The 20,792-nt window shown below is 39.8% G+C and overlaps 1 protein-coding gene across 2 annotated transcripts in view; it reads right to left on the bottom strand.

Annotated features, from left to right (window-relative positions):
• EDNRA (endothelin receptor type A) overlaps positions 1–20,792 on the bottom strand; it is a 60,661-nt gene that overhangs the window by 8,942 nt on the left and 30,927 nt on the right. Inside the window, exons 2-3 of one of the 2 annotated variants that reach the window (XM_040966869.1) lie at positions 15,705–15,832; positions 3,358–3,556 (exon numbers count right to left, since the gene is read on the bottom strand). The exons of the other annotated variant lie outside the window; for it this stretch is intronic. Of the exons in view, the coding sequence (XP_040822803.1) occupies positions 3,358–3,556; positions 15,705–15,832 (327 nt within the window). The remainder of the gene's footprint in view (positions 1–3,357; positions 3,557–15,704; positions 15,833–20,792) is intronic. 2 annotated transcript variants of the gene reach the window in all.

Below are 20,792 nucleotides of genomic sequence, written 5' to 3'. Positions count from 1 at the left end.
TAAACTGAAGTCGATTTCAATTACACAACGGAAGAGCCTCAGTGAATAACAAGAATTTCTTTATAAAGCCCATAAAGCGTGATTTGAGGCCTGTTTATTGATGAATTTCAAGCTTTTGCTAGTGCCTGCTTCACTTTTGACTGTTGTGGTTGAAGTGTATTTTAAGTGAACGTATTGTTTGGAAATGGTGAAGGTTGTGAATGGCTTATCTGTGTAGCTTTGGTTAATGAGAGTTAACCCTTTGCCTGGCATGCCAGCTATGTGACCTCACACCCAGTCAGTTCCAGCCATCAATAACTGTGCCCTTTTTCCCTCTCTTAATATTTACCACCTGGAAGCCATTGAAGCTGCATACCTTATCTGCAGGCACATTTACGCATATCTCCCAGGGGTAAAGAGGATTTGTAAATACCAAGATTATTCAGTTTTATGTCTCTTAAGAGGAGGGAATTTAATACTCTATAAAAATGGAAGCTGGAAAATAATCTCAATACTTCTTCCCACTAAATTAATCACCAACTTGGGAAGCAATGCTTTTCTTTCCTTACAGATTGTTTATTTACTAAGGATAATGCAGCCTCCCGTAATATCTCAGTTCCCACAGTAAAAAATAATCTTGCCTCTCTGTGAATACTGGAAGCTGGATGGTTTCTGAATATAGAAAAAGGTCCTGTAAGCTACATTTATAACACATCAATTCAAATGATCTAAAAATGGCTCCCAAAGACAAAAACTTCGGTGTTGGGATCCTTAACTGTTTTTATGCCACAGACTCCTTTTGGAAGTGTGGTGAATACTATAATCTCTTTTGAAGACATAAAATAAACCAATTACAGCAAATCACAGCTCTCAAAATATTAAAAATAAAATTCTATAGTAACACATGTGTTTATTAAAATAATAAATACTAAGGTGGTTTCAGTGATCCCCAGAATTTTGGAGTAGTACAGGTGTAAATGACACTTTGACATATGTGTGTAGAAATGTATAGGGCATGAAAATGTGTTATTTCTATTAGTGAAAAGGGGCACTTTTAAATACAATTGTGATTTGTTGCTTATATTCACAATCAAAGGAAATGACAAATTTCAGTTAGAAGTCAGTGAAAATAAACATAATTTTTTTCCCATCCAAGCTCAGATCCTTGCAGTGTATCCTCAGGTTAAGTGCAAACTTCCAAAAGAGTTAGTTTACTCAAATATGCTTATATAAATATTTTCATATCCCCATCACACTGGATGGATTTCAGTCCTGAACTTAAAAGAAAAAGCAGAAAAGCCTATTAAAAAATGCTTTTTTGAAGTACAACACAAACACTCCTTTGTGTATTCCCACCCCTTCTTTTGTAGCTCCTTCCCAGGCATGGCTGGCTGGGTGTGAATGACCCAGAGACAGCTGCAGAAGGGCTGTGATGGAGTCCACTTGGCCCTTCCATGGGAGAGACTCCGGAGAGAGGGGTCATCAGCGAAGATGTGGGAGTGCCTTAGATCCGTCTAGGGAAGGGCACGTAAAGGAGGGAAAAAGAGGGGAAATAAAGTTAAGGGAAAAATGGGACTTCCATCTTGAAATGAACTCTAAGATACTATTCCTTCCATTCATACCTCTCTTCTGTGACCCTACACACCTGTGTAAACAGTAGTCATTGCTGCGTGACTACAGCAATACAGGAGAGCCAGTCTTTAGGAAGGAAGTCATCGCATTCTGTTTTGCTCTGAGAGTTAGTAATAGCCTCCTTCTCTGATGAATTGTCTGCAATATCTGGATTGCTTATTTACATAGTCTAGGTTCTGATAACCTCCTGTTGTCTTCTTTGTTTTTCACTGTGGAGACTGACCTTATTACAAAGTCAGTTGATAAGAGAAGACCTTGATTGTAAGGGTGCCAGCTTGGCAGTATTCCTGGGTATTTTTAATCGTAACATCAGAGTTTCCTAGCAGAGTAATGGGTTAACTTGAAAACCACTAAGTTTTTGAATTTTCCAAGTTAAGAAAATGTACCTGAAACGATCTGTGAATGATTATGTGTGGAATCTGAGCTGCATGAAACTCACATCAAAGCACCCAATTATGCTGATTTAAGAGAAATAGTTATCCTTTTGGTTTTCATGCACAGTCCACATGTAACTAGTTTAGCAAAGGAAATATGCATTTTCATCATGTTTCCTAATACAGTCAATCATGTGATTACATTTTTCAGAGAAACTTTAATGTGGTCAGATGTACTAAAGAATAACTGAATTTGTTAAGCTACAGCACCTTCTAAAAATTTTGGCAGTTTTAAGTATTGTATTTATGTTTATATTAATTGTGTATTGAGTATAGAATCCATGCTGTTATGTTAATACTACTTGCTACTTTGAATTAGTAAACACATCTTTAAAACTATGAGTGAGCAATGCATAGTTTCTCTGTGTAACACAGAACATCCACCTGTCTGTCAAGTGGAACTTATGTTCCACTTTGTAACACAGGAAAAATGTAGTATAGATGCAAACACTGTTAGCTACATCCATGAGAGCACTTCAAAAGGTTCATGAAAAACAGAATTCAATGGTAGGTTTATGTTGGTGAGAAATAAATTAAATCCACATAGTGCAAACTAAATGAAGTCCATACAAATTCAGGTTCTCTAAAAAGTTCATGGAAATGTGTTTCATGAAAAAAACAATCATATATTTAAGGTTTTTGGCACCAACATAGATTCTATGAAAAGATTTATTTATTTAATCTGAAAGAGATACAGAGAAGGAGAGAAAGAAAGCAAGAGATGGTAAGAGAGAGTGCTTCTACCACTGGTGAACTCCCCAGATGGTAGCAATGGCCAGGGCTAGGCTAGGCAGAAGCAAGGAGTGAAGAGTTTCATCTGGGTCTCCTGCTTGGGTGGCAGCAGCCCAGGCACTAGAGTCATCTGTTGCTTTTCCCAAGTGCATTAGAGGGAGTTGGACTGGAAGAGGAGTGGCCTGGATATGAACCAGCATTCATAGCAGAAGCTGGCATTGGAGGTGCTAGCTTCATTTGCTGTGTCACAGCATTAGCCCCTAAATTTATCATTCCATTTTCTCAGAGACTTTTTGAAGTCATCTTGTACCTCCAGTCCTGCTTTCTCTCAGTTTCAGAATTCTTAGTTCGGTGTAGCACAAGAGTTGTGTCTACTGCCATGCAACAAACAAGAGTGGCAAGATAAAGACTGATCTACCACTTACATTGCATGCAGTTCAAGGACATTGGACTGAACTGACAGAGTGAAGCATATCTTGCCTTGAGAGGATGCAACAAGTCTTCTGATGGTGAAGCAGACATTCTATCCTGTAGTAACTTTTAAACAGTGCATTTTACACATTTTACAAACCATTAGTACCTCCATGAATTTTGAGGTGGCATTTAGCATACAGGTTTTGTGCTGTTCACCCCTGTATTCAAAGGGCACCATGACAAAGCCAATGGTTTCAGGGATGGCCAGAATAAAGGAAAGGATCCAGATGGACACAATTTCAATGGCTGTAATCAAGGGAATCCCAATGCCTTGAACACGACTCCAGGAGGCAACTGCTCTGTACCTGGAAGGAAACAAAGAAAAATCGGGTGATAAAATCAAGTTGTTAAATTTTTTTTAGATTTATTTCCATTATAACAAAGATTACAAATGCTGGAAAGTTCTCCCCCATGTTCATCAAGCCACCATTGGCTTTTAGGAATTTTTTGGGTTCTAATGTGAAAAACAAGTGGAATCTTTTATATCTCCTTACATTTAGAAAACAGCTGCCTAGCAGGTCTGAGCGTGATACACTCGCTGATGTGAGATACTGCTGAGTCTCAAGAGAGTTCTGGGCCCAGAACCAAGGAATAGGGATGCCTCTTGCTTTTACCCTGAGGGAAAACTCGACCGTGGAAACAGTAGTGGGAGTTGCTGGTACTTGTTATACTAACCTGTCTTCTTTTTATATACTTATAAAAGAAAGCATGCAGGATTATAAAGTGTGTCTTCATATCCTTAGCGAGTAGTTAGCATAGATTTCTAACATATGCTTCTGTCTTCAACATATGATCATGAGCAGTGGGTATTTGGCCTAGTGGAGAGATGCCTGTGTCTTCACTGGAGTGCCTGGATTAATTCCTGGTTCTGGATCCAACATTTTGCTAATGCAGACCCTAGAAAGCAGCAGAGATGGCTTAAAGGTGACTGCATTCCTGCTTCCCCTGCAGGAGACCTGGCTTTAGGCTTCAGGGATGAGGTAGGGGACATTTCAGTCATTTGGGGAGCAACCCAGTATATGGGAGATCTCTATATCTCCTTTTCTCACATACAGAAGTAAGTAAGTAAGTAAATAATATGATCACAGTGGGATAGTCTCAAGTGCAGTTTTAGTGAATAATATTTTTGATAAATGTCAAAGAATGACTAAGTCTCTTGAATTTCAGTCCTGAGCTAGGGTATGTAAAACTGAGTTAAAGACACCTTGGTTCCTAATCTTTAGGGTTGAAGTTTAAGAGAAAAAAAAAATGGTTCCTACTGGTAGAGATTATCAATGTAATTAAACTTGATAGTAATCAAGGAACTATACGGTTTTAAGAATTTATGCTTACTTTATTGTTTAGTATTTTTACAATAATAGTTTTAAGCATTAGGTGTAAGAAAGGTTTAGTTTAAAAACCATGCTCTTTGACCTGATGTGATGGTCTAATGCTAACTCATTCCAGATGTATTATTAAGAAAAGATTTGTGACATGGCATGGTAGTTTTGTGGTTTCATTCCTGAAATATTTGTTGCTGGTGTAATGGAAAGGAAACATTTTCTTTTCCTAGTTTTTGTTAGTTCTGGAAGAAGGCAGTAAGATCATGGCACTGGAGACAGGTGCACAAGGGTGCACAGGCCATGTAACTTAATGCAGAGGATTTAATCAACAAAGGCCTGGCAAAACATAAGCTACCTACGAGCCCCAGGGTGAGCCTGCATCACTCATACTGAGTGTACTGTCAGTATGTGTACATGGTACATTTGTGAAAACACAATTGTAGGAATTATACTGCCTCATTTTTCAGTAGAATTGCTTATAGATTAGAACCTATAGCTTTGGGTGCGTTACACTGATGCCACATGGTCAATAAACAGCTGAATTTGCTAGAAAAATGTTTTGGAAAAGTTTTTTTTTTATGACCAAGAAGATTGATATACCAGAAAAACTTCTAGGAAAAGTCATGACTAATTCAGAATAGAACAAAAAATGGCTGTGCAAACAGAACAAGACAATCCTTTTACGACACTGCCGAGATTGCCTTTTAAAATTTATGGTTATTCCAGTGGGATCAAGATTGCTGTTTGTTTGGCTTTCCATCTCTGTTTATGTTTCTTTGTTGCATTAACAGACTGATGCTCAGTAAAAGCTAAAAGGAATGGGGGCAAGAAGTCTATATGCCAGAGCTTTCAAGTGAGCATTAATTTTTTCTTCTTGTGTCTAAACTTAGTTAAATAAGACACCATATCTCATCACAGGGAAAGTCAGATTTCCTAACCAAGATTTGAGATGGAAAGTGGTTTAGGAAAGAAAATGTGGTCAACATATTTTAAAAATTATTTTTATTTGTAAAGCAGATATACAGAGAAAAGTGACAGCAAGAGAGATCCTTCGTCTGTTGGTTTACTCCTCATGACTGAAATGGCCAGAACTGAGCTGGTTTGAAGTGAGGAGCCAAGAGATTTTTCTGGATTTCCCACCTGAATTCAGTGGCCCAAGGACTTGGGGAAATCCTCCATAGTTTTCCTAGGCCATAAGCTGGGAGCTGGATGGGAAGTGGAGCAGCTGTGACATGAACAGGTGCCCATATGGGAGTCCGATGCCAAAGAGGAAGGATTAGCCTGCTTAGCTACTGTGCTGGCCTCCCAACATATTATAAATGAATAGATAAGGAAGCTTCAGAAAGTTTATGGGACATAGAATTACAAGGTAAGTTTCTAATAGGAAATTTTTGAAGACTCCTCATATTCACCAACCTATTTCATTTTATGATGTGTCATGACTTCTCAGGATATTACATATCCATGATCCAATAGAATTTAAACATTTTTAATAAGTAAAAGTGGGGCTGGCATGATGGCTCAGCAGCTGAATCCTCACCTTGCACATGTTGCGATCCTATTTAAGTGCCAGTTTCTGTTCCAGATGCTTCACTTCTCGTCTAGTTCCCTGATTGTGGCCTGGGAAAGCAGTAGAGGATGGCCCAAAGCCTTGGGACCTGTACCTGCTTGGGAGACCCGAAGGAGGCTCCTGCCTACTGGCTTGGGATCAGCTCAGCTCTGGCCATTGCAGCCACTTGGGGAGTGAACCAGCAGACAGAAGATCTCCTTCTCTCTGTAAATCTGCCTTTCTAATAAAAAATAACTCTTTAAAAAATAAGTAGAAGTAATTCTTAGAGTATAGTTTTGCAAATGATTCAGTCATATCCTTCATGAATTCACTTAAGGGAGACTTAGGTTATTTTCCATTGCTAACTACACTGATCCTGCTAACATCTCCAGGAGATAAGGAAAACAAAACAAAACAACAACAACAACAAAAAACAACAAGACAGTTGAAGTCAATCAAGATTAATATTTGTGATTGTGGAGGTGGGGAAAGGTGTAAAAAATATGAAGTCTCAGATGTCCCCAAAGTGATTTCTATTTGAGATATGACACAAGACACATACACACAAACATGCCCTTCTTGCCAGGTGTGATACTTTGTTTATAACTTCGTTTATAAGCTTTGAATCAGTAGCTACGACATTTTCACTTGTCACAAAAAATTTGCAGGTACAGATCCAACAGCACCTCTTCCAGAAACAATGCCCCTGTTCTGCATTACTTTGTTCACATGGCTTACACTGTGTTCTTTTGGTTTCCCTCCTGGCTTATTGGCCAAGCCTCCTTTCCATGGCAGTACCCAACCCTCTCCCCACATTCTTACAACTGGATTTCTCTTACAATATAATCCTGCAACTCTCTTTTTAAATCTGTATGCTCACTCTCCATGATCTCATCCAATCCATGGCTACATTGTTATTTAAACCCTTGGCATACTGCAAATTCCCAAATGTGTAACTCACTTTGGAATTTCACCTCCAGTTCTAGACTCATGGGTCCAGCTGCTCACTAGGACCTCCAGTGGGCTTCCCTGCATTTCAAGACATGTCCTTTCTCTACTCTTTGCCATGCTAGGCCCAAACCACAGGGTTGGCCTTTATTGCCCCTGCGTCCTATCCTTTAGCAAGTCTCATGTCTTCCCTTGAGATATGGTTGAATGCCTCTACTCCTCACCATCTCACTGTTCAATGTTCTGCCTTAACTGGTTTCCCTGTGTCTACTTTGCCTTGCCATATTCTACAGCAGCCAAGATGAGCCTTTCAGTCTGATCATGGCACCCTTGCCTCAAACCCTCCGATGCTTTTCCATCTATATGGGAACACCCCACGATCCTCAGAGCTGCTTTTTTATTTCCTTCGGTTTTTACTCAGTTATGTCTTTTCATGGAGACCCTTACATATTCATTTACATTGTCCTTTGAAGGAAAGAAAGGAAGAGTAATCTTCTGTCCCTTGGTTCACTCCCTCAAATGCCTGTCACAGTTCAGGGATGGGCCAGGCGCTGGGAACTTAATCTGGGTCTCCCTTGTAAGAGGCAAGGATCCAAGTAGTTGAGCCATCATCTGCCGCCTCCTAGGATGCACATCAGCAGGAAGCAGGAAGCAGGAATTGAGCCAGGACCTGAAGCCATGCACTCATGGGATGAGACGTGGGTGTCACAAAGGATGTCATAACTACTGTACCAAACACCTGCCCCGGCATATAACTCTTCTCCCAGAATGTTCCTGTTCGCAGTTTTCTTTTTCCCATAACATTTGCTACCATGTGACAAACTGAATGTTTTGCCTATTTATATTGTTATTTTCTATGTACTTTCTCCCCTTAAGAACATAACTTCCCCAGAGCAGGCACTTTGTAGGGTGGTCAGCATGTTTAGAACAAAAGATGCTGAACGGACCGTATTATGGTCTGAATATTCCCCCATTTTTCAGGCTAGCCCTGAGTTAGGCAACAGATGAAAAGTTGCTACTTTTAGAAACTCAGAGTCAGATATTATAAAAACAAGGGGCGACCTCTGGGGTGATGATCGTCTCCGTGGTGTTCTGGCTGGGAACCTGAGGACTGGGAGCCCAGAGACTGGCAAGCTGCCAAGGCTTCTGCCTGGGCTCCAGTGTTCACTGGGAGGCAGGGTCAGGCCTTTGGGTTGCCAACTCCCAGTAGTCTTTTCCCATTACATCACTTTATATCTGGTCATGTGATATGACAAAATAAAAGTATGAATTTTATGTTTTATTTATGTAAAAGATACTTGTTACTCTCAGTGTTTATAAATGGATGTTCACATGTTTTCAAGACCAGAGGTATTCAATGAATGCTTATTAATACTTTAAGATTTGATCTGGAACAGTCATTACTTTAAGATACTTTAGGACTGAAAGACCTTTAAAATATTATAAGCTAGAATAAACTGAAAGGCATTACTTCAACAGAGTCTATTTTTATTTCTTATCCTCTGCCCATTTCTATTCTTATAGGCATGGTTTGGACATAGACTATAATAATATTGGTTGCTATTTTATTTTTAGCTTTATTTACATGGAAAAACACTCTCCTATGTTTCTACAAAGCCATAGCACTCACCAATTTAACCCACAGTAGAATAGACACAGGGATAATTTACTTAAATCTTTTTCCTGTATTCATATCACTTCTGGTGTTGTGAATAACATGCCTAAAATTATGTCTTCATATAAAACTTTCATTCTTATTGAATGATTTTCCTGGATTCATTCATTCAAAAGGGATTTCTGCATTAAGGGAATTAAAAGGCAGTTCAGATGTCTTTATTAACTCTTCTGGGAGGTTGGTGTTGTGACATACCTGGTTGAGATGCAGTGTGGGACATCTGTGCACGATGACATCTGAGTGTTGAATTGAGTGTTGGCTACTCTGCATGTGATCCAGTTTCCTGCTAATGTGTCTGGTAAGCAGCAGATGGTGGCTCAAGGACTTGAGTTTCTCCACTCACATGATAAGCCTGGAGAGAATTCCTGCCTCCTGGCTTTGGTCTGGGCCACCCAGGGCTGTTATGATCATTTGGGAACTAAATCAGTGGATAGAAGTTTGATATCTCTCCATCTTGCTGTCTCCTCCCTCCCTCTCTCTCTCTCTCTCTCACTTTCTCTCTCCCTTTCCCCCCCCCCTCCCTTTTTCCATCACTGCTCTCTCCCTATCACACTGCCTTTCAAATAAATACATAAGCAAGTGAAGCATTGATTCTTAAAAAAACAAAATCCAAAAAGCATGGCCATGGTAGTGACGACCCTGCAAAGGAAGCCTGCATTCCGTGTCTGAGTCATGGGTTCAAGTCCTAACTCTACTCTCATTTCTGCTTCTTGCTAATGAGTCTCCTGCTAAGCAGCTGATGATGACTCAAGTAGCTGGGCCCTTGCCACCCATGTGGGAGACCTGGATTCAATTCTTGGCTCTGGCTTCTGTCTGGCCCAACCCGCTGCTTTGTAGGGAGTGAACTGACAGATGAAAGATTCCTCTGATTCTGACTCTTTGCCTCTCAAATAAAACTTAAAATTGTAACAAAAAAGATTTGTCTAGCATCTGTCAGTGAATGCTTTCTTGTGTTACAAACTCTTTACAAAATTTGTCACTCCTATAAAGTGGCATTTTTATCTTTAACCCTTCACGTAATTTATTAACAGCAAACCGACTCTTTATAATGATCAAGATTCATATCTGCTAGGTGATAAACCAATTTTCATAAGGACGTATGAAAGTTAAGATATAACAAAGAATTTCAAAGAGAAGCCACATGTAGTGGACTAAATGAATATTCTTAGCATTGTCTATGACCTGTTGTCATATGAACATTGTCAGTGAACCTGTTCTTTGTATTAATATTACAATATCATGAAAAAAATAGTGTCATAGCAACAACAGCAACAGCAGCAATAAAAATGCCTCCTAGCAGTTCTTCAGCTGAGCTGTTACACTGGGCTAGGCCGTGATGGTTACAACCAACGAGGTGCAAATAGAATGATCCTTCACCAGTGCCAAGCCTGACTTCCGGAAGGAGTGGCAGGCTCCACCCAGATCCTTGAGCCTGCTGGAGTGAAAGGCTCTGAGATTCCAAGGAGAGGATGGTGGGGTCTGCTGGGCTCAGACACCCAGCTGACTCTGCCAGGGTTGCAGCCATGGGAGTGTTGGACCCAACCAGGCCAGCTCAGAGCCCGCTGAAATGCACTAAGTGTAAAATTGTCCAAACTGCTGATAGGCAACATGGAGAGACAGGATAAGGGATGGTAGAGATAAAGCTGTTAGGTTTGGGGGTTGTTTGTTATCAAGAGAAAGGAGGTAGCAAAACCAAACAGCTGCCTGATCTTGACAACAGAGTAAGATAACAGGAATGAATTATGTTAGTAGTTACGTGTAACATGAAGTGGACTTAAAAAGCGCTGGGATTCCTGCCAGCCACTGAACTCTGTCCCTGCCTAGCCTTCTTCTGGTTGAGCCACGTGGGTTCTCCACTGTAGCTAGTCAGCTTGGGGATACTCAGAATGTGGCGGACCAAGTTCAAGTCTAAACAAATCAAAATGAGGGTTTTTTTTTTCCTTCTTGAAAGCTCCTTTATGCTTCTTTTAAATTAGGACAAACTTTTGAGATTATCACACAGACTACCAGGCAGTTGTCTGGAATGATGTCTTGAAGAAGAGACTCCAGCTTCTGAGGATCAGGAATAGAAAACAAAGTGGCTTCACTCATGGACTTTTACAACTTTTCCAGGATTCTAATTGCACACCCTTCTGGAACAGTTGTTAAGAAGAGTTTTATCTTTTTACAGCCTCCTTCTCCAGGCATCATTTAGCTACAAGCTGGATCTGTATCCAGAGTTTTTTACGGTCTGATCCTGTCATTATCATCTTCCTCTTTAAGCACAGCTGCATAAAGAGTAACACTGAATTCCCCTCCCCCACCCAAATCAAAGCCACACATGAAACTTGTTATGTATGGCATGCAAGAATATGTATTTTAATTTTTGGCAATGGCTGGCTATCTTTCCTATTAGAATACTTCCTGCATTCAAAACATTTTCACTGATAAAACTGGGTAGGTTTAAAAATTGTTTCCCAGATTTCTTCAGTTTTTTTTTTCTCCTGAAATTCTTACTTTGAGTTAGTAAACAAGGAGGTAAATCTTAACATTTAAGGAGGAAGTAGTAAAAACATTAAACTGAGATGAGTCTACAGTGGAAATAAACAGTGTAATCTCATTCACTGTAACACAAATAGTGCACTTTCTCTGACTCTCTTGTTTACCTTGTTCAGATTAAAGTGGATTATGAGAATGTGAGGGGACATTTTCTTTGACTTTATAATACTCTACCATCATTGAAGGACTAATGAAGTAATGAAGAAATTCTATGCATAAGTTGGATATATAGGTTATTTCATTTTCCCTTAATTGTGAAATGAGGAATTATCATATTCTTAAACAAGACTGTAAAAAGTTTTAGGAACTCTTCTTACTATATCACATTTTAGTTCATCTTATAAAAATGAAAGCAAGGATTTATACTGCAAATTATTTTCTGTAAGTTTCAATTTCCCTCTTTTGATTGTTAGTTTCATTTGAAATAAAGTGACACTCTTTAAGAAAAAAAAAAGGGAGTATAAGGAAACCAAATGAAGATTCCAGCAAATGGCATCTTATCTCCAGAAATTAAGTGTGAGTGACTCATTCTTTAGTGTGAAAGCTTTTGAAATAGACGTGACAAGTAGATTCCCTACATACAGGTCCCAAAGCTGAGTCAATGCCAAATAGAATGTGTAAAATAGTAAAGAGTGGGTAACAGGACCAAAATATGATGTCTTCCTTACCAAGAAAAAAATCTCTCCCAGATAAAGGGTGGGTTTTGTGGGAACAGAGTATTAAAATGGTACATCTCCTTGTTCTAAAACTCAGACCAAATCTTAATGATATAGATTTTTGGCATTTTTAAAAATTGATTTTTTTTAAGACTGACTCATCATTTGGTACATGACTCTTGCTTCAGGCATTAGACAGGGAGAGGAGGTGGCATATGTGAGGTGACTCTGCACCAGGAATAGGAATTTGTGACCTACCCTGTCCTGTCCCCACTCCATACACTGGTAGGAGGTAGCCTAGAGATGCCGGCAGCTTAATAAGCTGATTCTTTGGACCCTAAGAGTCCCCAAGTGGAAAAACAGATAGGAAACAAACAAAACAAAAAGATGGGGAAGAACAAGCCTGACCGAGAAGCACAATGTGGGAGTATTTCCCCAATTCATTGCTGTATGTGTTTTCAGATTTTGTGAATTTGAGCTGTTTTATCTCTTGTAAAACAATTCAGAATCATATTACTACTGTTTAAGTTCAGATCCTCCTTTTTCTGGAAATGAAAAAGATAGGTTTGTTTTCTTTTATGGCTTTGTGGTTTGGGTTTCTACATTCCTGAGGAGAGTGGGTGAGAATGTAGACTGCCTACACTTAACTATTGGCTCCAACCACATGTACTTAGTTAACCTTTTTCAGCCTCAGCTTCCCTACCTGGGAAATGGGGATAACTCTAGCACTGGTCAGGATTAAATAGGATACTTTCTGTGAAGTATTTTTAATAAGGCCTTATATTTACTGCTACTCAACACCTGATCATTATTATACATATTATTGACAGCACAAGAAATAAACCTTATCAGGCTTTTCTATGCCCAGAGGGCTGGGGAATAGCACTACTTAGTAACAAATCTTTCCTTCCTTCATTTTATTTAAAGTGGTATCAGCCTATCTTACTACATACGAGTGCAGACTCCAGCAGCTGTTCCTACATCTTTCTGTGGTTTATCTGCACATTCATGCATGTATACCACAATGTCTTAAATACTACATAGCTTTATAACATTTTAGCAATATGAATAGGAAGAGTGTGCATATATTACATTGTATGACTTTTCAAAATATTTATTTATTTATTTATTTATTTATTTATTTATTTATTTGAAAGAGGAAGATCTTCCATTTGATGATTCACTACCCAAGTGGCCACAACAGCTGGAGCTAACCCAGTCTGAAGCCAGGAGCCAGGAACTTCTTCCAGGTCTCCCATGCGGGTGCAGGGTGCCACGGCTTTGGGCCATCCTTGATTGTTTTCCCATGCCACAAGCAGGGAACTGGATGGGAAGTGGGGTCTCTTGGATTAGTGGCGCCCATATGGGATCCTGGCACTTGGAAGGTGAGGACTTTAACTGCAAGGCTAATGCACTGGACCCCACATTGTTCTATTTTTAAAAGATTATTATTACTTTTTTTTTATTTGAAAGGCAGAGTTATAGAGAGAAGGAGAGGCAGAGATAGATAGAGAAATCATCCACCTGTTGGTTCATTCCCCAGATGGCTGCTATAGCTGGAGCTGAGCTGAGCTGAAGGTAGGAGCCAGGAAGCAGAAGCTTTTTCCAGGTCTCCCACATGGGTACAGAGGCCCAAGGATTTGAGCCATCCCATGCTGCTTTCCCAGGTCATAAGCAAGGGGCTGGACTGGAAGCAGACCAGGTGTCACACGAACTGGCACCCACATGGGATGCCAACACCAAAGGCAGAGGCTTAGCCTAGTATACCAACAGCCCCTATCGTATATATTTTTAAATTTTTGCTTGGTGTCATAACTACTTTTTCATCTCTTCCCTGTGGTATTGTTAAACATTTTAACCAGATATTGTAATGAGAATACATGATTATATTCAAATATACAGTCTGATATTTCAGAATATCAGAAATATCTACTTATTTACTTTACAGGTAAATATTTACTTATATTAGTAATGTACTCCATACAACTTAAGCCTTTCATTTTAAGTACTAGAGTACTTCGGATGAAAGAAGAAATGCTGTTAGGATGCTAGGAATGGGAATGTCAGAATGGAAACTTATTAGTGAATGAAGTTCAGATCATCAGTGTCTACTCAACTTTTGGTCATCAATACCATTATCTATTAAGTCAAATAGAAATTAGACAGTTGCCACCTGTGCTATGCAAAACTCTTACCATTGGATGTGTTGTGGAAGGTAAACCTCAGATTCTCCCAGGAGTTGCCCACTAATAAGTGATAGATTTATTTCTGATCTTTGTGTTTAACGATTACAGTGGGGCATTTTTGTCAAAAGCATTACTGCATTTTAAGCTACCAATGGATTTTTTTTTTATTTTTCGTTTCAGTGATGAATTCATTTTTAGTAATGATATTAAACACTTGTTTCAATAATAGTCATAAATTCATACCAAGAATATTCATTTTAATTTTAACGACTAATGGAATGGGCTTTTCAAACAATAACAATTTTAAGATTAATTGTAAATGATCACAGCATCTGTAGGCACCTACATGTTCATCGAGAGAGTGGGTCTCTAATTGCTGTGGTAATGGGACTCCTTGAGACAAGGCGATTGTCAGGAGCACGTGTTTGAAAAAGTTGAAAGTTCTTTAAAATTTTTTTAAAGATTTATTTATTTTTATTGGAAAGACAGATTTACAGAGAGAAGAAGAGACAGAGAGAAAAATCTTTCATCCCCTGGTTCACTCCCAAATCACCGCAATGGCCGGAAGAGCTCCTATCCGAAGCAAAGAACTGGGAGCTTTTTCTGGGTCTCCCATGTGGGTGCAGGGTTCCAAGGCTTTGAGCCATCCACTGCTGCTTTCCAGGGCCACAAGCAGGGAGCTGCAAGGAAAGTGGAGCAGCCAGGACAGGAACTGGTACCCATATGGGATCCCAGGGCGCATGCAAGTTGAGGACTTAACCACTAGGCTATCACTCTGGGCCTGAACGTTCTTTTAAATTTAATGTCAACTAATTAAATAGTACATTAGAAATTATCTGCACAGCACTGTATTAAAAATAAAAGAATCACATAATACATTGTGAAGTTCTTTTTAAAATATATGTTTAGTTTGAATTTTGAATTATGTGGTACAATTTCGAATAGGCTGGGATTCCCCTCTAAAACATTGTGATGTTCTAACTTAATTCTGTATAGTTCCTGCCATGAAATCCAGGTGGCCTTTTTACTAAATTCCTGACAGCCATATGTGAGCATTCAGGAAAGGCCTAGGAGCTACATGAAGGGTTTTCCAGAATGAGATAAAGGAATATTTATGTTGTCAAAAAAATTACGAAATGATTTAGGTATGAAAAACACCAGAGAACATAACAACATTGTGTATTCACCACTTAGCTCAATAGCCACCATCACAAATCTAAAGAGTATCTTCATTTTTCTAATGTTAAGTTCATCCATTGAAGATACAAGATTTCCAAGCCCTTCGATTTCCTTTTGTCAAAGGTTATCCCACACAGCATTATGTTCGGCTTTCCTTCGGCACTGTAAGGAGGACACGCAGATACTGGCAAAACTGCTCAGATTCATCTCGCCTGGGTCAGCGAATAACCAGCAAATGTGTACTGTAGTTCTAAACAACTGAGGCGAGACTATTGCTGTTTCGCTTCACTTAGAGCCCATTAATGTCCCTTGTGGGCACCAGCCCTCTTGAGCCCTTTTGTGTTGGAGAACCATGATTTTCTAAACCCCATGCAGGAGCAAAGGGAAAGAGCCATGTTACCTGTCCACACTCAGAGCGCAGAGATTGAGGACGGTGATGCCCACTGAGGACTTCTGCAGAAATGGAAACAGCTTGCAGAGAAACACTCCGAATTCACTGTGTTCAAAGGGCCAGCGTCCAGCCAGCAGCTGCAAAGAGGAGATGGCACAGTCAGAAAGGCAGAGCCCTGGAACCCCCGAGCTCAGGCACACATGTCCCAGCTCTCAACATTATTCAATGTGCTTTCCAAGTTGGCAGGGAGCAGCGGATTACTTGACCATTTCCCCCCTTTTTGGTAGATAATTTTTTTTTTTACTTAAAAATTTTTAACTGACACATAAAAATTGTACCATCATTGGGGTATCGTGTGATGTTCTCTACATGCATATATGGCATAATATACAATCAGAATAAGCATATCTATCTTGGCAAACACAGGATATTTCTTATGATAAAATTATTCAAAATCATTTTAGTCTTGTGTTGCTTAGAGAAATATATAGTACAACGTCCTTATTTGTAGTCACTCTTCTGTGTGACAGAATAGAATTGATTGTTCTTCTCTAACTACAACTTAGTATCTATTGATCAGTCCTTCCCATACCTCGCTCCCAGCTTCTCTCTCCAGCCCGTGAGAATCACCATTCTACTCAGTGAGATCAACTTTGTCTGGATTCCACACATGAATGAAATAATCTCTTTCATGCATTAAAGACTCAGTGAGTTTTGGTCTGGGCAGAGTGAAGTATCTGTAGTCATATAGTAGAAATTAAAGTGGTAATTTAAATGCTTATAACCTAATGAACTCAACACATATGCCATATATTATACACTAAATGTAAGTTATGAGAACTACGTAGAACAGAAGATCTAAGCATTGGGAGTCATTTGAAAGTCATGTTGCCTGCTTTTCAGAGAGCAGCACAAGTTTCAGATATGGGAGCACAGCTTAATGGAGAGGCAGACAGTGCATGGTCTCTTATCAGTCCTTACTAATCCATAAGTAAAGCAAGCTGCCCTGACCAGTGGCACTGGGGGATTGCATTATCTCAAGGCAGACAGGCAAAACTACGAATGAGAACTGAATAAGAATGCTAGAAAAGTGAAATGGTTTAAGCTGAGCTGATTTTATCAGCTAGTTAACACTTAAAGCCAATCTTAATAAAGATTTTTTAAAATTTATTTTACTTGAAAGAACCACAGAGACAGAGAAGCAGAAAAAGGTATCTTCCTTTTGCTGGGTTACTACCAAAACAGTCACAATGGTCAGAGCTGGGCTGCTTGGAAGCTGGGAGCCAGGAGCTTCCTCCGGGTCTCTCATATGGATGCAGCAGTCCAAGGACTTGAGCTATCCTTCGCTGCTTTCCCAGGCCATGATTAGCAGGAAGCTGGATCAGAAATGAAACAGCCAGGATTCTGGTGCCTCAGGCAGAGTATTAGTCTGCATGTGGCCTCAATTTAGTTTATATAAAGGGCAGATTTACAGACAAAGAAGGAGAGTGAGAGCAAGAGGGGCTTTCATCCCTTGATTCATTCCCCAGATGGTTGCAATGACTAGAGCTAAGTTCAGTCTGGAGTTTCCTCTGGGTCTCCCATAGAGGTGCAGGGTCTCAAGTATTTTGGCCCTCCTCTGCTGCCTTCCAAGGCACACCAGCAGGGTGCTAGATGGGAAGCGGAACAGCCGGAACAGACGGGACCAAACCAGTGCTCACTATGGGAACAGGCTTCATCTACTCTGCCATGGGACCGGCCCCTAAGGGCATTCTGAACTTTACAAATTATTCTGTACTTGGGATGTGACTTTGCTTCACCAAGTGTGACCTAAGTGGCCTTGCTCAAAGCGCTTCTTTTAGAGAATAACACAGTGGCTGAGATCTCTTCACATCCTTTACAGGCAAATCTATCCTTCTTGCTGACGATTTGGAATTTTTGCCCCCAGGTAAGGGTGGACATGCTGTAGTGGTTGCAGTGAGCAGTTCCCTGTGAGTGGTTGCTACTAATCTCATTAGGTATTACACTAGAAGCACAGGATTAAATAACAGTTCGATTACCTGAAGGGGGAAGGAAGTCTGCAGAATATGGCATGCCTTTCCAAGAGTAAAAAAATGGTACTGATTTCCTGTCTAGTTCTTGCGTAGTGACTCAGAATTAGGCTGACTTCATTTAACAGCCAACAGTATCTTCCTTAAAAACTGGACAAGAGTGCTTTTCTTCTTTTTGCAAACTACCTGTTGACACAGTCGTCGTAAGTTGAGCTTTAGATTTTTCTCCTATTATTTTTAGAAGATCACACAAGGTTTAATTTCATGATCAGTGTCATCATTAGCATGAATCCAAGGAAAGGCATTGGGAAACCAGTACTCCATAGACTAAAAAATCAGAGTATTCCATGTTTTAAGAATTTGGTAACATTGGCTTTTTGTAATTCTACTGTTAATGCTAAGATCCTGTATGAGTAATTTCATAGCTTCTTCTTTTTAGTTTTTTAAAGATTTATTTATTTGAAAGACAGATTTGATAGTGATGGAAGGAGATGAAGAGAGAGAGAGAGATCTTCCATACAATGGCTCACTCCCCAAATTGCTGCATGTGCTGGTGCTGAACTGATTGGAAAACCAAGAGCTTCTTCTGGGTCACCCACATGGGTACAGGGGCCAGAGGATTTGGCCATCCTCTGTTGCTTTCCCACGCATATTAGCAGGGAGCTGAATTGGAAATGGAGCAGCTGGGACATGAACTGGTACTCACATGGGATGTTGGTTCCACAGGCACAGGATTAGCCTGTCAGCCCCTAAATCCTTTCTTCTAAATGGTTTCCTAAAAGGACCTTTGTCTCCAATCTTTCTTGCCTCCAGTTTCTTCTTTTACCTCAGCATAATCAGCCTAGATGGGCATCTTCTCAGAATTTCCACATAAAGTTTTGTCCGAGGAAATTAAAAGGCTGTTTACAGAGACACAGTGCTAAATTCTCACAGATTTCATCAAGTTAACAAATAATTACATCATTGCTGTCTGCTGTTTATTGATGCCTGTCATAAATAGAGACATACAAAACCATTCAGGGAATGAACCACTCCAATAAGAATAAGAAAACTTGGAAATAGCTGTTTATAGAATAAGAGTTTAGTATTTTGGCCCAGAATTGCAATTCTCCCATAAAGACCACAGAGATGTAATTAAATTCTGTAGGAATCGTTCCAGGATATGCCTTGGAATAGATGAATGGTTTGTATTGTCACATTGCCGGAGATTGGGAGGATTCTTGGGGCCAGTGCTGTGGGTCAGCTGGTGAAGCTGCTGCCTGACACGTTGCCATCTCACATAGGCATTGCTTTGTGTTCCCTGCTGTTCCACTTCCCATTCAGATCCCTGCTAAGGGAAAGGCAGCAGAAGATGACCCAAGTGCATGGGCCTCTGCCATACATGTGGGAAACCCAGATGAAACTGTTGGTTCCTGGCTTGGGTCTGGCCCAGAGTCAGCAATTCCAGTCATTTGGGGAGTGAATCAGTGGATACAAGATCTCTCTCCTTCTCTGTCTTTCTCTTCAGCTCTGACCTTCAAATAAATATATTTTTAAAAGAGGATTCTGAAAGTCATATGAGTAGGTTTTCCAATTGCTGTATGCAACAAAGTGAGAGAAAACAAAAGGATGCTTCTTGTTTAATGGGGAAAGCTGGAAGCTTGCAACAATAAGTGACAACAGCTCACAACGGGGTGGAGGGAAACCATATCCCAACAGGCAATGATTCAGATGCTTTCAATCTCAATTAAACTTCTCCTTTTTCACATTTCCTTGGACTTTTAACTCAAGACAGGTTAGAGCTGGGTATAAAGGAAGGATAGAGAGGAAAGCTGTTAATGGAATGTTTGTCTTTGACACAAACAGGTCTGGTGGTGCTGGTGGTGGAGGTATTTTTCTTTTCTTCGGGACTGGACACTGGTTCTTAGAAGTACACACAAAAGGTAAGGAAATCAATAGGTGGAGGAAATTGTTGGCATGTGTTCCAGTGGCTTGGGATGCCTGCATCACACACTGCAGTGCCTGGGTGGAGTCTTTGCTACTCTGTTTCGAATCCAGCTTCCTGCCACTGTCCATCTTTGGGAGGCAGCGGATGATGGCTGATGTACTTGAGCCCTGCCATCCACATAGGAGGTCTGGGTTGAGTGCTGGGTGCTTGGCTTCAGCAGGATCCAGCACTGGCTATTGTGGGCATTTGGAAAATGAACTAACAGATGGAAGATCTAAGTATATCTGCCTTTAAACAAACTGCAAAAAGTTTTTAAAAACCCAGCAAAACCAACTCACTCATATTTAGCAAGAAGACATACACTAAGGAAAGGACATGAATAGTAGGAACAGCCTAACTTGCCTGTTACCTTTATCAGAAGAGGCATTCTGGAACTTTTGACTGCTGGAAATGTCTCCCTTCTGTTTTCTACTAGTACTTGAAATTGAAAGTGTGATGTTTAAAATGGGAAAAACTAAGCTGTCTAAAAACTGCTATAATCAAGTCAGGCTCCCAATCAAGACCTCAAAACACCCTGCCCAGAGGCAGCCCCTATTAATTGCCAAGTGTTTCTTCCAGCAAATGTCTTGTGTATACAAACCATTTGCTTTAAAAAAAAATATGGGGAAAATGAGAAAATAATACTTTATAACTCTCAGCTATGATCTTTTTTTTTTCCTAGGGTAGTTTTCTGGGAAGCACTATTACCTAATTAAAATTTTTGACATTTAAAAGCAAGTTTGTAAAACAATTTAGACCAGGACAGGAGTTAAGTAACTGTTTAGATAATATCTAGACCATGGAAAAAGAACTAGCTGATTTCTTTCATGTTAACAAACTACTAATTCCAACTAGCCTGACAAACGAAAAAGTCAAATTGGCTTCAAAGGTTATTCTGTCATATTTGAACAGTCATGGCTTTTTTTTTTTTTGCCACAAGAGAGTCTGCGTTATATTATATACACACACATATATATGTATATATATGTACATATACATATCTGTGTGTGTGTATATATATATATACACACACACAGTTTTATATATATATATATATACATATATATATAACTTCTTAGGACATCACACAGTACCTAGCAC

This window comes from Ochotona curzoniae, unplaced genomic scaffold (assembly GCF_017591425.1).
Source record: "Ochotona curzoniae isolate NIBS_2020 unplaced genomic scaffold, NIBS_Ocur_1.0 scaffold_4506, whole genome shotgun sequence".
NCBI lineage: Eukaryota > Metazoa > Chordata > Mammalia > Lagomorpha > Ochotonidae > Ochotona > Ochotona curzoniae.
Note: the sequence above shows the minus strand (reverse complement) of the source record. Positions and strands in the feature narration are given on the sequence as shown.